This window comes from Scleropages formosus, chromosome 13 (genome assembly GCF_900964775.1).
Source record: "Scleropages formosus chromosome 13, fSclFor1.1, whole genome shotgun sequence".
NCBI lineage: Eukaryota > Metazoa > Chordata > Actinopteri > Osteoglossiformes > Osteoglossidae > Scleropages > Scleropages formosus.
This window is the reverse complement of record NC_041818.1, coordinates 8,987,166-9,000,283: the sequence shown is the minus strand read 5'-3', so window position 1 is coordinate 9,000,283 and position 13,118 is coordinate 8,987,166. Positions and strand designations below refer to the sequence as shown.

The following is a 13,118-nucleotide window of genomic DNA, read 5'->3' as shown; positions in this document are numbered from 1 at the left end:
AAATACAGAAACAAAAATTAGGCTCTTCTTTTCCTACTAAATTGTCCTTAATCCAAAGTTATGCCTGAAAGTACATTTCTATGATTCAGTTAAAATGAACATTCTTTCAACAGTCTGAACTACAAATTAATATATTTCATGAGTAGCGTATAAATCATCTACTAAGAACAAAACATAAAAATTTGAATATTTCTGTCCCCTGAATCGTTTGTGATATTTTCTGGCAGTTGATTTCTCAGTCATGTTCAGATATATGTTCGCACTGCGGAAGACCTCACACGTGGAGCGTCTTGATTGTTAGTAGCAATCTTGTTTATCACGCACCATTCTCACTCTATTTTAAAGCAGTTCACTTTCTCCGACAGTTATATACTTATCTGAGATCAGAAAGAGTACCTTTGGGTAGCGGAAGAGCTATATCACTATGTGTCAGCACATCAATCTGACTATTGCAGGCAGTTTTGGAATCTGTGTAAGTGCTGTTCAGTGTTTTATTTGTCCCATCAGTCATTTATCCCAGTGTCAGTCAAAGAACATTAGTGTCCCCCACCCGCTAAGTCAAGCAGTGACCCAGCTGCCTCTTGGGCCTCAGCATCCAACTGCAGAATCTCCACTGTCTCCAGGTCTAATTCAGTCTCCCCTGGAAGAACAAGGTACTGGTACTGGTGGTACTGATAGTAATGGAACTCGATGTAGCCACTGTCTGTCAGTGGGTCTTTCTCAGCCTCCTCGCTCATCTCCTCGTGAAGTTCTATTGTCTCCATAGTGACAAGCTCTTCTTGGTCAGCGGTCAAAGGGATAGGGGCATCGGAGGACAAGGAGGAGTTGTCCGAGGGCAGGGCAGGTGGGGAGGGTGAGGAGAGGAGGAGGGTTTGGGACAGGGAATCTGTGAAATGGGGAAAAAAATTCAGCAATGAAAGCACATTTGTAACTCGTTGCTTTACTAGGGACTTTATGTATTATTAATGTAAAAAAAAAAAAAAAGAAACAATACATGGACTGGACAAGTTTTACTCTTAATATGCCATTGTACGCGCTGGTTTTCTAGCTCCCTCTCTCTAAAGACGGCCACTTATAGCAGAGGTTACGACTGACACCTGCAGTCAACGTTTGGATAAAGTCTTAAAAAATCTGGGCTTTAGTCCACACTGATCCCGAAAGTTAAACTCAGAAAAATGTTAACACAGAATGATTATCCTCACTGTCAAGGACTGAACAGGAGCTCTGCAATAAAGGTCAAATAGCGAAAGGTATGCCATCTAGTTGCACTGGGTCAGGGTTTCCAGGGTAACAGCTGGCTGTTGCCAGGGGAAAGCTGTACGACCAACACAAAAATGCAACCTGCTGAGAAACAGCAGGAAACGGTGCAAAGGAGGAGGTAGGTTTTTTAAATTGTAATGGAGAAGAGGAAGAGATTTAATAAAATTTGATTCCCTCCAATCCGAAAGGATATATTCCAGATGATACAACTTTAAATACAGAGGTAAGGAGAAAGAATATTAACTATGTATTCCACTGGTAACAGGTCTTGTCTTTTGGTATAGTACTTGAGTAACAGCATCTAGACTTTCCCGTAGTTGTCTTTAAATGGTCAAACCTGAACTCATACCTTACATTTTTATATTTGTGAATGTTTAACAGCAAAGGGAAGAAACTGACCTGAGATTTCCACAGTGTCACACACCACAGCTGGTCCACAGTCTCCTCCCTCCAGGCTGTTTCACAGACACACAAAGTACATTCTAATCACGCTGAAAAGTAAAACAAGTCATTTCTGGGGGTACGAGGACGTGAAAAGTATTTCATGACACAGATTACATCTAGCCAAGCTAAGGCAGCCCAGGATAATTGTTTTTGATATCATTAGAAATTCTCATTTTCTTATTTGTATGTTTGAGATTTAGTCTTAAGATCTCCTTTAAGACACTGATTTTTTTTTATCTAAATTGAATACTTTTGTATAATTAAACAGAAAGTAATACGACGTAAAGTGATTCTAATGTCAGCACTACAGTATTTCAAACAATGGTCCTGACCATGTTCTTTAAAACTTGCAAATGTGTTCATCTAAACAGCATAGCCATTTTAAACCGCCTTTTAAATGTGCTCTTATAATCAGATATGAGTGATTATTACACAGCTCCAAAAAATGTCTAGAAATTAACACTGGTGCCTGGACATGAGGTATCTTGGCTGAACCGACTGGTTAACCAAGATATCCTTAAAAAATGTATTTTCAGGAGTGATGGATCAGATGAAAGGTAAGTTCCTTAACTCCTTCGCAGTGGCTCCAGTACCCTTGGGGAAAAATGGCTTTAAGGTCTTTAGGCTTCCGGCTTACTCTGCGCGCGAGTATTATTCAGTATTAATATTAATAATACCTTCACAGCAGATATCGATATGGAAGAAACACCAAGGTTGTGCATTATTGAAGGAGTTCGGGTGCAAGAGATGTACTGTTGAATTCCTGCACGTTGAACCATATTTATGTACGTGAGGTCAGGTCATTCTCTGAGGAATGCCGCATGAGCTGTTGCTGTTCAGTGGCTTGTAACAGTCACATATTTGGAGGGCGGCGTAGAATCGGATCTGTCCATTTTCTCGTTCGCGTCGCCCGCACTGCTGTCAGCCCCGCACTAGCCGTGCAGTTACGTCGGCCGTGGAGTAAGAGCGCGCGTACGTTAAGCGTAACGGTGTAGTCACTTACAGGAGTGGGCTGCTGTAGAAGCTGTTACTGGGGTTGTGGCAGTGGTGAGTTTTTCTGAGCACCTCCAGTAGCGCAGGTCTGTACTCTGGACACACACACCATAACGATCCTTTTCCAATCTTCTGAAAAACAATCACACATTTTATTTCTTCCCTGCATATTCATGATGGGGGGGAAAAAAAAAAATCAATTTTTATATTAATTAAATCTAACTGGAAAATGGGGGTTTGGAGAAGAGTGATTTGAAAGTATATGTAATACAGCTGAAATATTAGTACGAACACAGGCAACTAAGTCCCTACCTGCATGCCTGGTTACTGTACGTTCCAACAGGCGGTTGGATTCGTTCTCGAGATTACGCGCGCGTTCGTGTGACGGCAGACCTTACCTGGCCCTTCTCCCTGTGTATTCGACGAAAACTTTTGCTCAGGGACAGGTTGTGACGCACTGAGTTTCTCCAGCCACCAGGGGCTGCTCTGTAGTAGGGGAAGTTGCTCACGATCCAGTCGTAAATACCCTTCACGGGGAGCCTCTTCTCCGGGGAATCCTCGATGGCCATGAAAATCAGGCTGCTGAAGGAGTACGGTGGCTTGGATGGGGAAGAGGGTAGGTACGGGCTGGGCGAGGAGTCCTGGTGCGTCAGCTGGGGTAGCGGTGTGGTCCTCGGCAGGGGGAGCAGGGTGAGCAGGTCGCCCCGCTGGTGCAGCCAGCTGAGGCAGGTCAGGTCATCCTGGTCAGATGGAGCAGCCAGGCCGGGGCAGTGCACTTTGGGGGGCGGGGGAGGGTCGGCGGAGGTCGGCGCAGGCCGGGTGTCCTGGGCTGAAGGAGGAAACGAGGCGGGGGAGAAGGGAATGGAGTACGAGGGAGTCAGAGGAGAAAGGGGCGACGAGGCCGGAACAGGACAGGGAGAAGGAGGGGAGAGCGGCCTGATGGGCAGCGAGGAAGAGGCGGCGAGGGCCTCGCACGCGATGCGGGGCGAGTGCAGCGCGGAAGGGGGCAGTGCCAGCGTCTCGGTGTTAGCGTCCATCTCTCTGCCTCCGGGGTCTTGATACGCTCATCCGGCTGTCCTGTGCACCTGTCTGCGAAGCGGCGAGAGAATCAACAATCGCACATCCGCAGAGAGTCACACGCAACAAGTCCGTCATTGACGTGAACGGAAGCAAATTTTCCCGAAGCTTACACCTCGTACAAAGCAGAAAGAAGAAACCCAGCAGCACACTTTACCTGGAACCCCTTCAACTGGTTAATACACCAGATCCAGCTGAAGGCAAAGTGGGAGCATCTTAATAAGTGAAAAATGAAGGCAAAGTGCACAAGTTAGTGCGTTCAAAGTCCTCACCTGTTATGTGCGCTCCACTTTTGTTGGCCTGTTAATAATTGAGCTAGTTATTCGGCAGCTGCACACATCTGCATGGGCAATCCATCGAAAGGTCCGAGAGAGAGAGGAGGTGAAACAAAGGCGCGCATTGCTGCCCTACAATGTGCACAAGGCACAGATCGGAGCTGCAAGGCGCGAAAATGGCGCTACAATATAGAGTTACCCCTTTTGCACTGTTAAGTCACGCACTCTTTGTTCGGGTCCTTCTCAGTTTCACACAGGAGGAGGAAGAGCTTGGTAAAGCGGGTAAAGACACGCTGGGGCCGCGCGCGCGCTCCTTACCTCGGCGGGGGAGAGTCGCGCTCACAAAAAGGCGGACGGTGAACGTACATCTGACGCCCAACCTGCGATGCGAAAAGTTATTTTATTATTGCTATCGGAGCGGAGAGAGTTCTAATCGAATTCTCTTGTCCGTCCGGGTTTCGTTCGTCTCGGCGTTACCTTGGAAACCAGAAGGACGCTTTGAAACCTGCGCGCCGCATGCGCGTGCCCGTTTAAAGGGGAACGACACCGCCGCCCCTGCGCTCCGCTTGTACTCGTCTGGAAAGCTGACACAGGTATGTCTGTTTCGTGCCTTAAATACCTAAAGGTAGTACTCTGGTTAATAAAATAACTAAAATATTATTCACAGAAAAAAATATTCATAGAAAACTGGAGCATATGCTGTATTTTCTCACTGATCAGGAGAAATAACGTTTTGAAAGTTACTTTTAGAGAAGCAACACAACGGAGCCCTTCCCTACAGGGCCAGAACTGGTTGTTGGCCCCCCAGATTTTCTCCCTCTCCTCCCAAGCACAATCCTTCACTTCACAATGTTACTAAAAGAAAGGTATGCTCACCCATAACATGACACTTCCCCCACCCCAGAAAAGCAGTGCGCACGCAGTATCCCGACTGCAAACACTGCACAATTACTGGCACAAAGTAGAAAAACTTTAAAGTGACAATAGAAAACAATTACAAATTGACCACAGACCAAAAACAATTTCAAAATTTTTAGTTTATTTCTACAAAAACCAATAAACTCAAATACTGCTGTTCAGGCTTAAGAGCTGACAAATGGACGAGAGGGGTTAAATGGGCAAGTGATGGAGGAAAAAAGGTCCATCATCCTTTCAGCAAAACATTCACCATTTGAGTGTTGAAGACTGGACCATGTTTCAGTCAGAAGAGCCATTTCTTGTAATCCAGATACACACTGTCAGAAAAGGGATAGAATCAAATATTTTGCAAGCTGGTTCCCTTAAGGAACTTTTGCTGAGGAACCCTTCACATGATCACCATAACCCATCTTCATTGCTCCCAGGCCACCTGTTTCTTTAGTCTGGTGAACACCTGCATGTGGTTTTAAGTAGAGGAGGGGAAAACCAGGTGTTCTCTTAGCATTCCCCAACAAACTACTGGGATATTTATAAAAGAATGTGTCACTGAAACAGCACATTTCTGTCTTGGAACATGTTAAAACCAAAATGACTTTACCAAAAAACAACTTTAATCCACCGGACAATAAATTACAACTCCATCTCTATAAGCAGTTTTTCCTTTGTGATGGAACCACCATTTGACAGGTCACAATGACTATGTTTTTAAATAAATCATGCAGTGAGAGTCAATGTATGGATTAAAGTTTTTAACTGGATGAGTCCATTTCCCAACAATCCCCAGTCCTGCTGTCTAGGTCACCTGACCAGGTGGGAGGTGAGCCAATAAATGATGAGTGGCTGAAAAGCAGCAGTTGCTACTGTGATGTACAGTCGCATGCGGGGTTTAGCAGCAGCACCAGCACCCATGGAGTCTGAAGAGAGAGAAGAAAGGATCTTCATCCGAAGAGAGCGGACCTAAAAAGACAATGGAAACGTTTTTCCTTGAGCGAGTGAGGATGACAGGCAACTTACTAATAGTAGTAGTACAGGTAACAGTGCTTTAGAGACCCTGAAAAGGCCAGAAAACATCTGCCCATTTTCTCAGGCCACTCTAATTCATTTAACTATTTTCATGGGCTTTTGTTCAAGAACAAGTAGTCCTTCAAAAGGTACTAATTAACTTTAACCAAAGACCAACACTTTCTCATAGTTGTACAATCCAAAAACTGGATTTCTGAATAATTTATAGTGCAATTAATATAATAGAACAGTCAGAACACAAACAGTTGGCAGAAGTTACATGTGCATATGTTCAAGTGCACTTGAAATTGCAGGTGATTGTCCCACGCAAGCAATGAATACTTTATAATAGTTCCACCACACTGAACTGTCTCTTTAAAAACTTACAATGAAAAACATGAGAGCACAGGAGGACCAGGCCAAAGCCACAAAATACCCATCACTGCCGAACAAGAGGCCACAAAGCACTGTGAAAATCATCCTGAGAAGAGGGGGGAGAAGAAGAAAAAAAAAAAGTGAACATTTTTATCACCATTGCAGACTGCCAATACCCCAAAATTGCACACAAATGTTGCAAAATAACATCCCAAAGTGAGAAATGTACAATTTGGAGAAAATTAGTTTTGAACATTTCCATCTTTGCTTGATTGTATTTTATTCCAGCTAGAGTCACTCCAAGTTCTCAATTACATGATAGTGCTTTTATTCAGCTGTGCATACATCCCAAGATATGCTTATCTGAGTTTCAAGAAAACAACTTTACAAGTTTAGTAACCTTACTGCAGCTTAACGGGCATTTCTTCGGATTTACGAGACCAAATTTGGATTTTACAAGCTTGCCAAGAGCAGTGCGGTGTGTCATTTACATTTATTCATTCGGCAGATGCTTTTCCCCAAAGAAAAGTTTATTTGGCTGACAACTTTAGCCAAGGTGACTCACAATGCTTGATGCACCGTATGAAACTCTGCAATCTTTCACACATTTATACAACTGAGCAATGCCCCCACACACACAGAATAAGAGCTATTTAGAGTCACTGGTCTGCCTGAAAAATGTCTTTGAACTGGGGGAGGAACTCCACTCAAACATGTGGAGAATATGAAAACCCAACCCAGACTGAGAAGGGATCAAACCCACAGTCAATCGTGCAGCGCAGACACTGAGACATGTCGTCAACTTGTTTGGTGACTGTCAGTTCATTTGTATTGTTTTCAATTTAATTATTATGCCCATTTTAAAGAAATTTACTATTTTAGCATAAATGGGTGTCTTGAGGCTCAGGAACAAGAATTTTATCATTGCAAGTAACAGTAATTATATCTGAGTTATGAAAATTCATCTTGCAGAAGGTTTTTCAGGAACACAATACCTTTGTAAAGGGGGGGAACATTGTACTCTGTTTTCTCTTAAAACCCAAAACCTTTGAACTCCATAATGTGAATTATGGAAGTGTAAAAACAGGTAAGATTTCCAGCTGTTGAGATTCATAATTTGGGATTTTGCCAGAAAATGCAAACACAGTATGACCCTGCAGGCACCCAGTGGTTCTGGAACAGGCTTTTATATGGCAGAAAATTGTGGTCAACATGGGCACAACCAGCAGATCACACAGCTCAGCCTCCAACTGTAAATGCCCGGGGCCAAAAATAAACACAAACAGCTCACCCCACATATTTGTATCCACTGTAGGCAACAAGGTCAAAAGTTGAAAGGTCAGAGTGCACAGTGAGCAGATAGAGACCCAGCAGCATAACTAGGACTTCAATCACAACCCAGACCAGAGCGGTGCTAGCACACAACCCGAGGACTTCTGGGCTAAACCTAAAGAAAAAAAGTAATGAACAAAGAATTCATTATTTCAGCAAGATCAAGTGTGAACATGAAAATGGAAAGATACTGAACCTCACAGTGTAACTGACCTCTTCTGTATCCCTAAAGCCATTCCTGCCAGCAGGATATATGTGATGAAGGCCATGGCTATTAAAAAAAAAAAAATAAAAAAAAAAAAAGGTGAGAATGGTCAAAGCCTAGTGACAAAACCAATAAGCCAAAGCTTCTAGTACAATCGATTTCAAGCTAAATGTTGACCACTCACTGGGTATGTAGAGGTCAGGTGCATTGACATCATGCCTTGGTGTGAGTGGACTGTCTCTGTGGTAACGCACCTCCCAGTCCTGAGCACATCATAGTACAGTAAGAATAGACATAACATCGATAAATAACAGCAGCAAAATTCAAGTCAACCTGCTTATTACGATATCCACTGGTGAAAAAAGTTCACATTGGTACTATAACTTTGAATGAAAATCATTCAAAATGATCCATAAATGAAAAATAATATGCAATAATGCAATGTGGGGATTAAGTGTTACTTTGATGTCTGTTCCAGAATTGTGGTGGCAATTTGAAGCACCATTTTAGAGCCCTGCCTGTAAGGCGCTTAAGTGGCCTCCGTGTGAATTGCACAGCTTGGAAATCTAGCTTCCTGAAATCCAGATAAAGGTCAGAAAGGTTCAGGAATTATATGCTGTAATGGCAGATAATTAAAATGAGTCTCATCCCTTTTTTCCCCCAAATTTTAGATGAAGCCAGGTACAGAATTCTTGTGCTACTTAGGGACGGAACACTTAGGGCAGCTTTACACCCATGGACAAAGGCATACAGCTTCTCCAAGGAGTATGCTGCCAGCCACCCACATATTTTTACTCAGTGAGCTGCACGCTTCGTCCGGTGAAATGAGATGCTCTGAGGAAAGAAGTATTCGTCCGATCACAAATGCAGCCCCATGTGTTCCCGGGCTTCTGTAGGTGTGAGGGGGAGGCTTCTGAGGTATGCAGGGTGTACAGTAATCTGCTGATACACCACTGGAGAGGAGGGCTTTTAATTGCACATTTTTGTCTGGAATGTTCCCCCCCCCCCGAAATTCTGAGCAATCTATTCATGAAAGATGTTTACATCTCAGTTAATGCGACAGCTACAAAAGCAGGAAAACTATTCATATTTCGCTCAACCCTTTGTTGCTATGCTAGATACACTACAGTAAGCTAGTTACCAACTACCCACACAGCAGTGCAATTTAAAACATTCACTCACATACACACAGTAAGCTGAAATGCATTTCTTTGCATGGTGGGAGAAAAGCAGACACCTGGAGGAAACCCACAAGGGCACAGAAACTCCACACACACACACACAAAGCTGGATGTGATCTCATAGGCCAGGAGCTGTGAGGCACTGGCAGTACTCATGGTGACACTGTGTGACAAGCTGCACATATTAATCTGCTGAATCGCGATAAAGCCAGCTTTATTAAAATGTGACTAGACTGTTTATGCCACAGCAGCGCTCACGACACGACTGCCATTTTCTCCGTAATTAATTCAAACTGATGCTTGATTACCTGATGGGTATAAGGAAACATGAGAAGCAGCAGCTTCTTCATGACGTATTTGGTGTCAACGGCGAAGAAGTACTTCAATTTGTTCACAGACATGAACCGGGTAATCTAAAAGTCAAACAGAAACAATACAGTCACTTCTTTCCAGGAAAAATTTTCATTTGCATAACCTATTCATTTCTGTTGCAGAATTATTCCCCCATCTCTTCATCCTGCTCCTCTACAATGATACATAATGATAAATGAGCCTTACACCCACCTCCTTGTTGACCATGTCTTTCCCTTGGGATGCGAGTGACGAACCGTACATTACAGCAGCACTGGCCATAGGGTCCGTGAACAGGTTGTTCACTCCTCCTCCGCTCGTCATTCCACCCATATTGTATTCTGAGCTATAGTAGCCCTGGGGTCCCAGGGGTTGTCCAGATGAGCTGGTGTCCTCAAACAGCAAAGGGTCACCAGAAGGGGGTGGTGCACGAGCCCGTGGCTTTGCTAGATGGAAAAGCAGGAGTAGAGGCATTGAAAACAGTTGTGTTCGGTCTTAAAATCTCATCTTATGCAATACACTTGTTACCATTTAAGAATTAGTCAGAGGTCCTTTGGAATAATTCATGCGAGTTTGACTCTTATGGAGAAGAACCTTATACACAATTCCAACTTGTAAGGCCTGGGTCCCTTGAGCTGGAAAGAGGAGACGGTTGCAACTCAGACCCTAACATCACTATATTAAATAATGTGTAACCAACAACTACTACGAACCAGTTTGTGAGACTCAAGTATAATCAAGATCCAACACCATGCAGTGTGCTCCTTAAATAGCACTGGAAAAAATACATGTGAATGTTCGCCATGTAAACTGTTCATGCTTCAACTGTATACAAATCTGCAGTGTGTACAAAAGCTCTGACTAATACAGTCAGGTCTCCTATTAGAAGCTGACATTCACATTTTTCATTTAGGAGACACTTTTCTCCAAAGCAACATATACCTCAGAGAAAAATACAATGAGTACATTACATTAACATATATACAGAAACTTTTATTAAATAATGTCCAATACAATAAAAAGAACAATGACGCAGGAGTTCCAGACATTCATTCATTCATTCAGACTAACGTACTGCACTGTTATCTAACACTACTGGACAAATGTGATTTACAATGTTAATCTACTGTACAGTAGTGTACCAATTTGCACAGTAGGGAAATTTATACTGAAGTAACACAGGCCAAGTACTTTGGTCAAGGTTTCAACAGCAGGAGGTAGGATTTTAATCCTGAAATTTCAAAGTGCAAGACAGTCCTGAACACTAAACTATCTGCTGCTCATATACAGTCATCTCCCAAGGTATGCCCAATCGAGTTATGAGAATTTACCTTACCAGGAATTTCATTTAATACCCTTTCTTTGGCTTATGAGGCTTTACTTTTTATGAGTTTCAAATCGTGTAGTGAATAGAAATTCATTTGCATTGTTTTCACTGATTTCTTTTGTCTATACTGTTTTTTTTTTTTTTTTAAATCAAAGGTTGAATTAATGCATAAAAATTGAGTACCATATGTATATTTTGCTTGTAAGATTTTTTTTTTTTTTTTTTTAAAAAAAAAAAAAAAAAAGCATGCCAGTATGCAACATCTACAGATGTGCTGAACGAGTGCGGGCAGAAAGCAGTACTATATTATAGAGCAGCTGATGAAGAGAAACTGCCTGCTGTTAGGACAACTAATGTTATCTTTTAAAGCAACTGTGCCTATTTTAATAAGAGTCGGTGACATTTTTGCATAAACGGGTAACAGTTTTTGGGCTCAGGAATGCATGAAAAAAATTTTAACCATTAGGACTGATAACTTTTGTCATTGATGAACAAGAATTTGCTTTCCACGGACATAGCGCTTTCGGGGAATGCGCTCCTATTACAGTAGGGTTGCACATCACCCACATACAGAATGGTATCGTCACATGGGAACTCCAGCACATGCTGGTTAACTTAGTTTCTCATGGAAGAAAAAAAAAAAAAAAAAAAAAAGGAGCATTACAAGAAAGCGGGACACCTGATGGTGTAGGGTTAGAGCGGCTGCCTTCGGACCCAAAGGTCGCAGGTTCGATCCTCACCTGCTGTAGTACCCTTGAGCAAGGTCCTTACCCTAAAATTGCTCCAGTAACAAAACCCAGCTGTATAAATGGGTAAAAATAATTGCAAGTACCTTAACATTCACGTTGTAAGTTGCTTAGTTTGGAACAAGTATCAGCTAAATTAATCAATGTAAGGAAATTACCTCTGAGGAATAAGTAAAGCAGGTGAGCAGTTTTCTTTATAATATTATCATTTATTGTTTACACTTTGAGAAAACACAGTGTCATGTATTTAAATAAAACGGGAATATCCACTGGATTAACCAAGAAAAAAAAACTTAAAGGTACAGTTACAGTACTTGGCTTAGCCTTCTTAAATAATATTTATTTAGGTGTGTTCATTTTTCATTTAGCACATACTACTTTTCGCCAAAGCGATGTTACATCTCACAGAAAATACGTGTACAGTAAATTAGCACAAGACTTCGATGAAGACGTGGCTGAGTACAGAGTGAGCGAGTTAGTTTGTTTCTTTCATTTTTTTTTGTCACAAAATTTGTGGCAAACTAAGCCTTAGGATAAGTGCGTCGAAAGTGCCGAAGCCAATCGAAACAGTCAGGGATTTCTCAACACCAACCGTATGGCAACAATATGTCTCCAAACTACACGTATATTTCTTATTATATTATAGCTATCCTGCTGTATCAGCAAACGGAACAACATCACATCATCAATCAAGCTCACACAGTTGCCGTGTGTGTTATTAATACTCACTCGCTCGGTAGCCGCCGTGTGGGAGGTCCATCGTCGTATCCTGCTGTAAAAAATAAAAAAAAACAATACAACACTTTTAAAAACCTCTTAGTTACTCACAACTTGTACGTGTGCAAAACTACCTCAGACGACGCGCGACCGCGTAAGTGAACAGGCAGGCACTCTGCATTTATATTTAACGACGTGTATAATTTTATACTATCAAAAAACATACTAAGCAGTCATTCAAGTGTCCACGATGAAGCTCCCTTATTCATAACTGCGTAGGTTATATTAACTAGTAAAACTCACAAATGCATACAGCTTCCAGCGCAGTCCCTGACACCACAGGATTGGTAGTGTTTTTGCCTGCGTGGCAGCGTGGCATAGTTCCCGAATTCTATTGGCCAAAAATGACTTCCTCGTCATTCTATATTTTACTATCATTGGCTGCAGGGTCGATCAATCGCAGACGAAATTTTGACTGGTTTATGCTAATTAAGGCCGACTGATAATTTGATTGGTTGAAGTGTGTTGCGCAATCATCCTAATATAACGTAGATGCGATGTAAAGGGCACTGAGTTTTTTTAGATGTATGTGGTTATGACACATACGCATACATACTCATAAAAAGTTATGACACAACAAACATTGTGATGTCTAACAAAACTGTGTCATACTGGGTCATCGAGACAGGCAAAAGTGAATACGCATCTATGAGAAGAGAAAAAAAGCTTTTAGGTTAGTTCACGTAAACAAACAAAGTCTTGATTAGATTTTAACATTTCTCTACCGTGTTTCATATTCCAAATCAAGACAACAGTCTTATTTAAAAACACATTTACATTCTGCAATCATACTACATACTATGTCATACTATCATTAAAACTTAACAAAGTTAAACTAATCCAATGTGGATAGGA

The 13,118-nt window shown here is 42.1% G+C and overlaps 2 protein-coding genes across 4 annotated transcripts; both read right to left on the bottom strand.

Annotated features, from left to right (window-relative positions):
* Window positions 1-69: 69 nt before the first annotated feature.
* On the bottom strand, window positions 70-4,515 carry LOC108925362 (forkhead box protein N2-like). 2 transcript variants are annotated; one of them, XM_018737218.2, is made up of 5 exons: window positions 4,368-4,515; window positions 3,096-3,786; window positions 2,708-2,829; window positions 1,660-1,715; window positions 70-886 (listed from the first exon to the last, which is right to left on the bottom strand). In XM_018737218.2, exons 2-5 carry the CDS (start codon window positions 3,732-3,734, stop codon window positions 537-539), a joined length of 1,167 nt encoding a protein of 388 aa, XP_018592734.2. In that variant the 5' UTR covers window positions 3,735-3,786; window positions 4,368-4,515; the 3' UTR covers window positions 70-536. The 2 variants fall into 2 exon arrangements, with proteins under 2 accessions (XP_018592734.2, XP_018592732.2); XM_018737216.2 differs by lacking the exon at window positions 4,368-4,515 and adding an exon at window positions 4,047-4,127.
* A 609-nt stretch (window positions 4,516-5,124) lies between these two features.
* Window positions 5,125-12,581, bottom strand: yif1a (Yip1 interacting factor homolog A (S. cerevisiae)). 2 transcript variants are annotated; one of them, XM_018736997.1, is made up of 9 exons: window positions 12,507-12,581; window positions 12,216-12,258; window positions 9,627-9,859; window positions 9,371-9,475; window positions 8,066-8,144; window positions 7,890-7,947; window positions 7,636-7,791; window positions 6,357-6,450; window positions 5,125-5,924 (listed from the first exon to the last, which is right to left on the bottom strand). In XM_018736997.1, exons 2-9 carry the CDS (start codon window positions 12,244-12,246, stop codon window positions 5,766-5,768), a joined length of 915 nt encoding a protein of 304 aa, XP_018592513.1. In that variant the 5' UTR covers window positions 12,247-12,258; window positions 12,507-12,581; the 3' UTR covers window positions 5,125-5,765. The 2 variants fall into 2 exon arrangements, with proteins under 2 accessions (XP_018592513.1, XP_018592514.1); XM_018736998.1 differs by having other exon boundaries at window positions 12,430-12,511.
* Between the last annotated feature and the right edge of the window lie 537 nt (window positions 12,582-13,118).

Excerpts from the sequence above, each read along its gene's own strand:
- LOC108925362 (XM_018737218.2), bottom strand. The coding sequence starts at position 3,734 with ATGGACGCTAACACCGAGACGCTGGCACTGCCCCCTTCCGCGCTGCAC. Across the intron at positions 2,830-3,095 it reads TACACAGGGAGAAGGGCCAG|AAGATTGGAAAAGGATCGTT; the intron begins GTAAGGTCTGCC and ends ATTGTTTTTCAG. Across the intron at positions 887-1,659 it reads TGACACTGTGGAAATCTCAG|ATTCCCTGTCCCAAACCCTC; the intron begins GTCAGTTTCTTC and ends CCCATTTCACAG.
- yif1a (XM_018736997.1), bottom strand. The coding sequence starts at position 12,246 with ATGGACCTCCCACACGGCGGCTACCGAGCGA. Across the intron at positions 8,145-9,370 it reads TGTTTCCTTATACCCATCAG|GACTGGGAGGTGCGTTACCA; the intron begins GTAATCAAGCAT and ends TGATGTGCTCAG. Across the intron at positions 5,925-6,356 it reads GTGCTCTCATGTTTTTCATT|GTCCGCTCTCTTCGGATGAA; the intron begins GTAAGTTTTTAA and ends TTGTCTTTTTAG.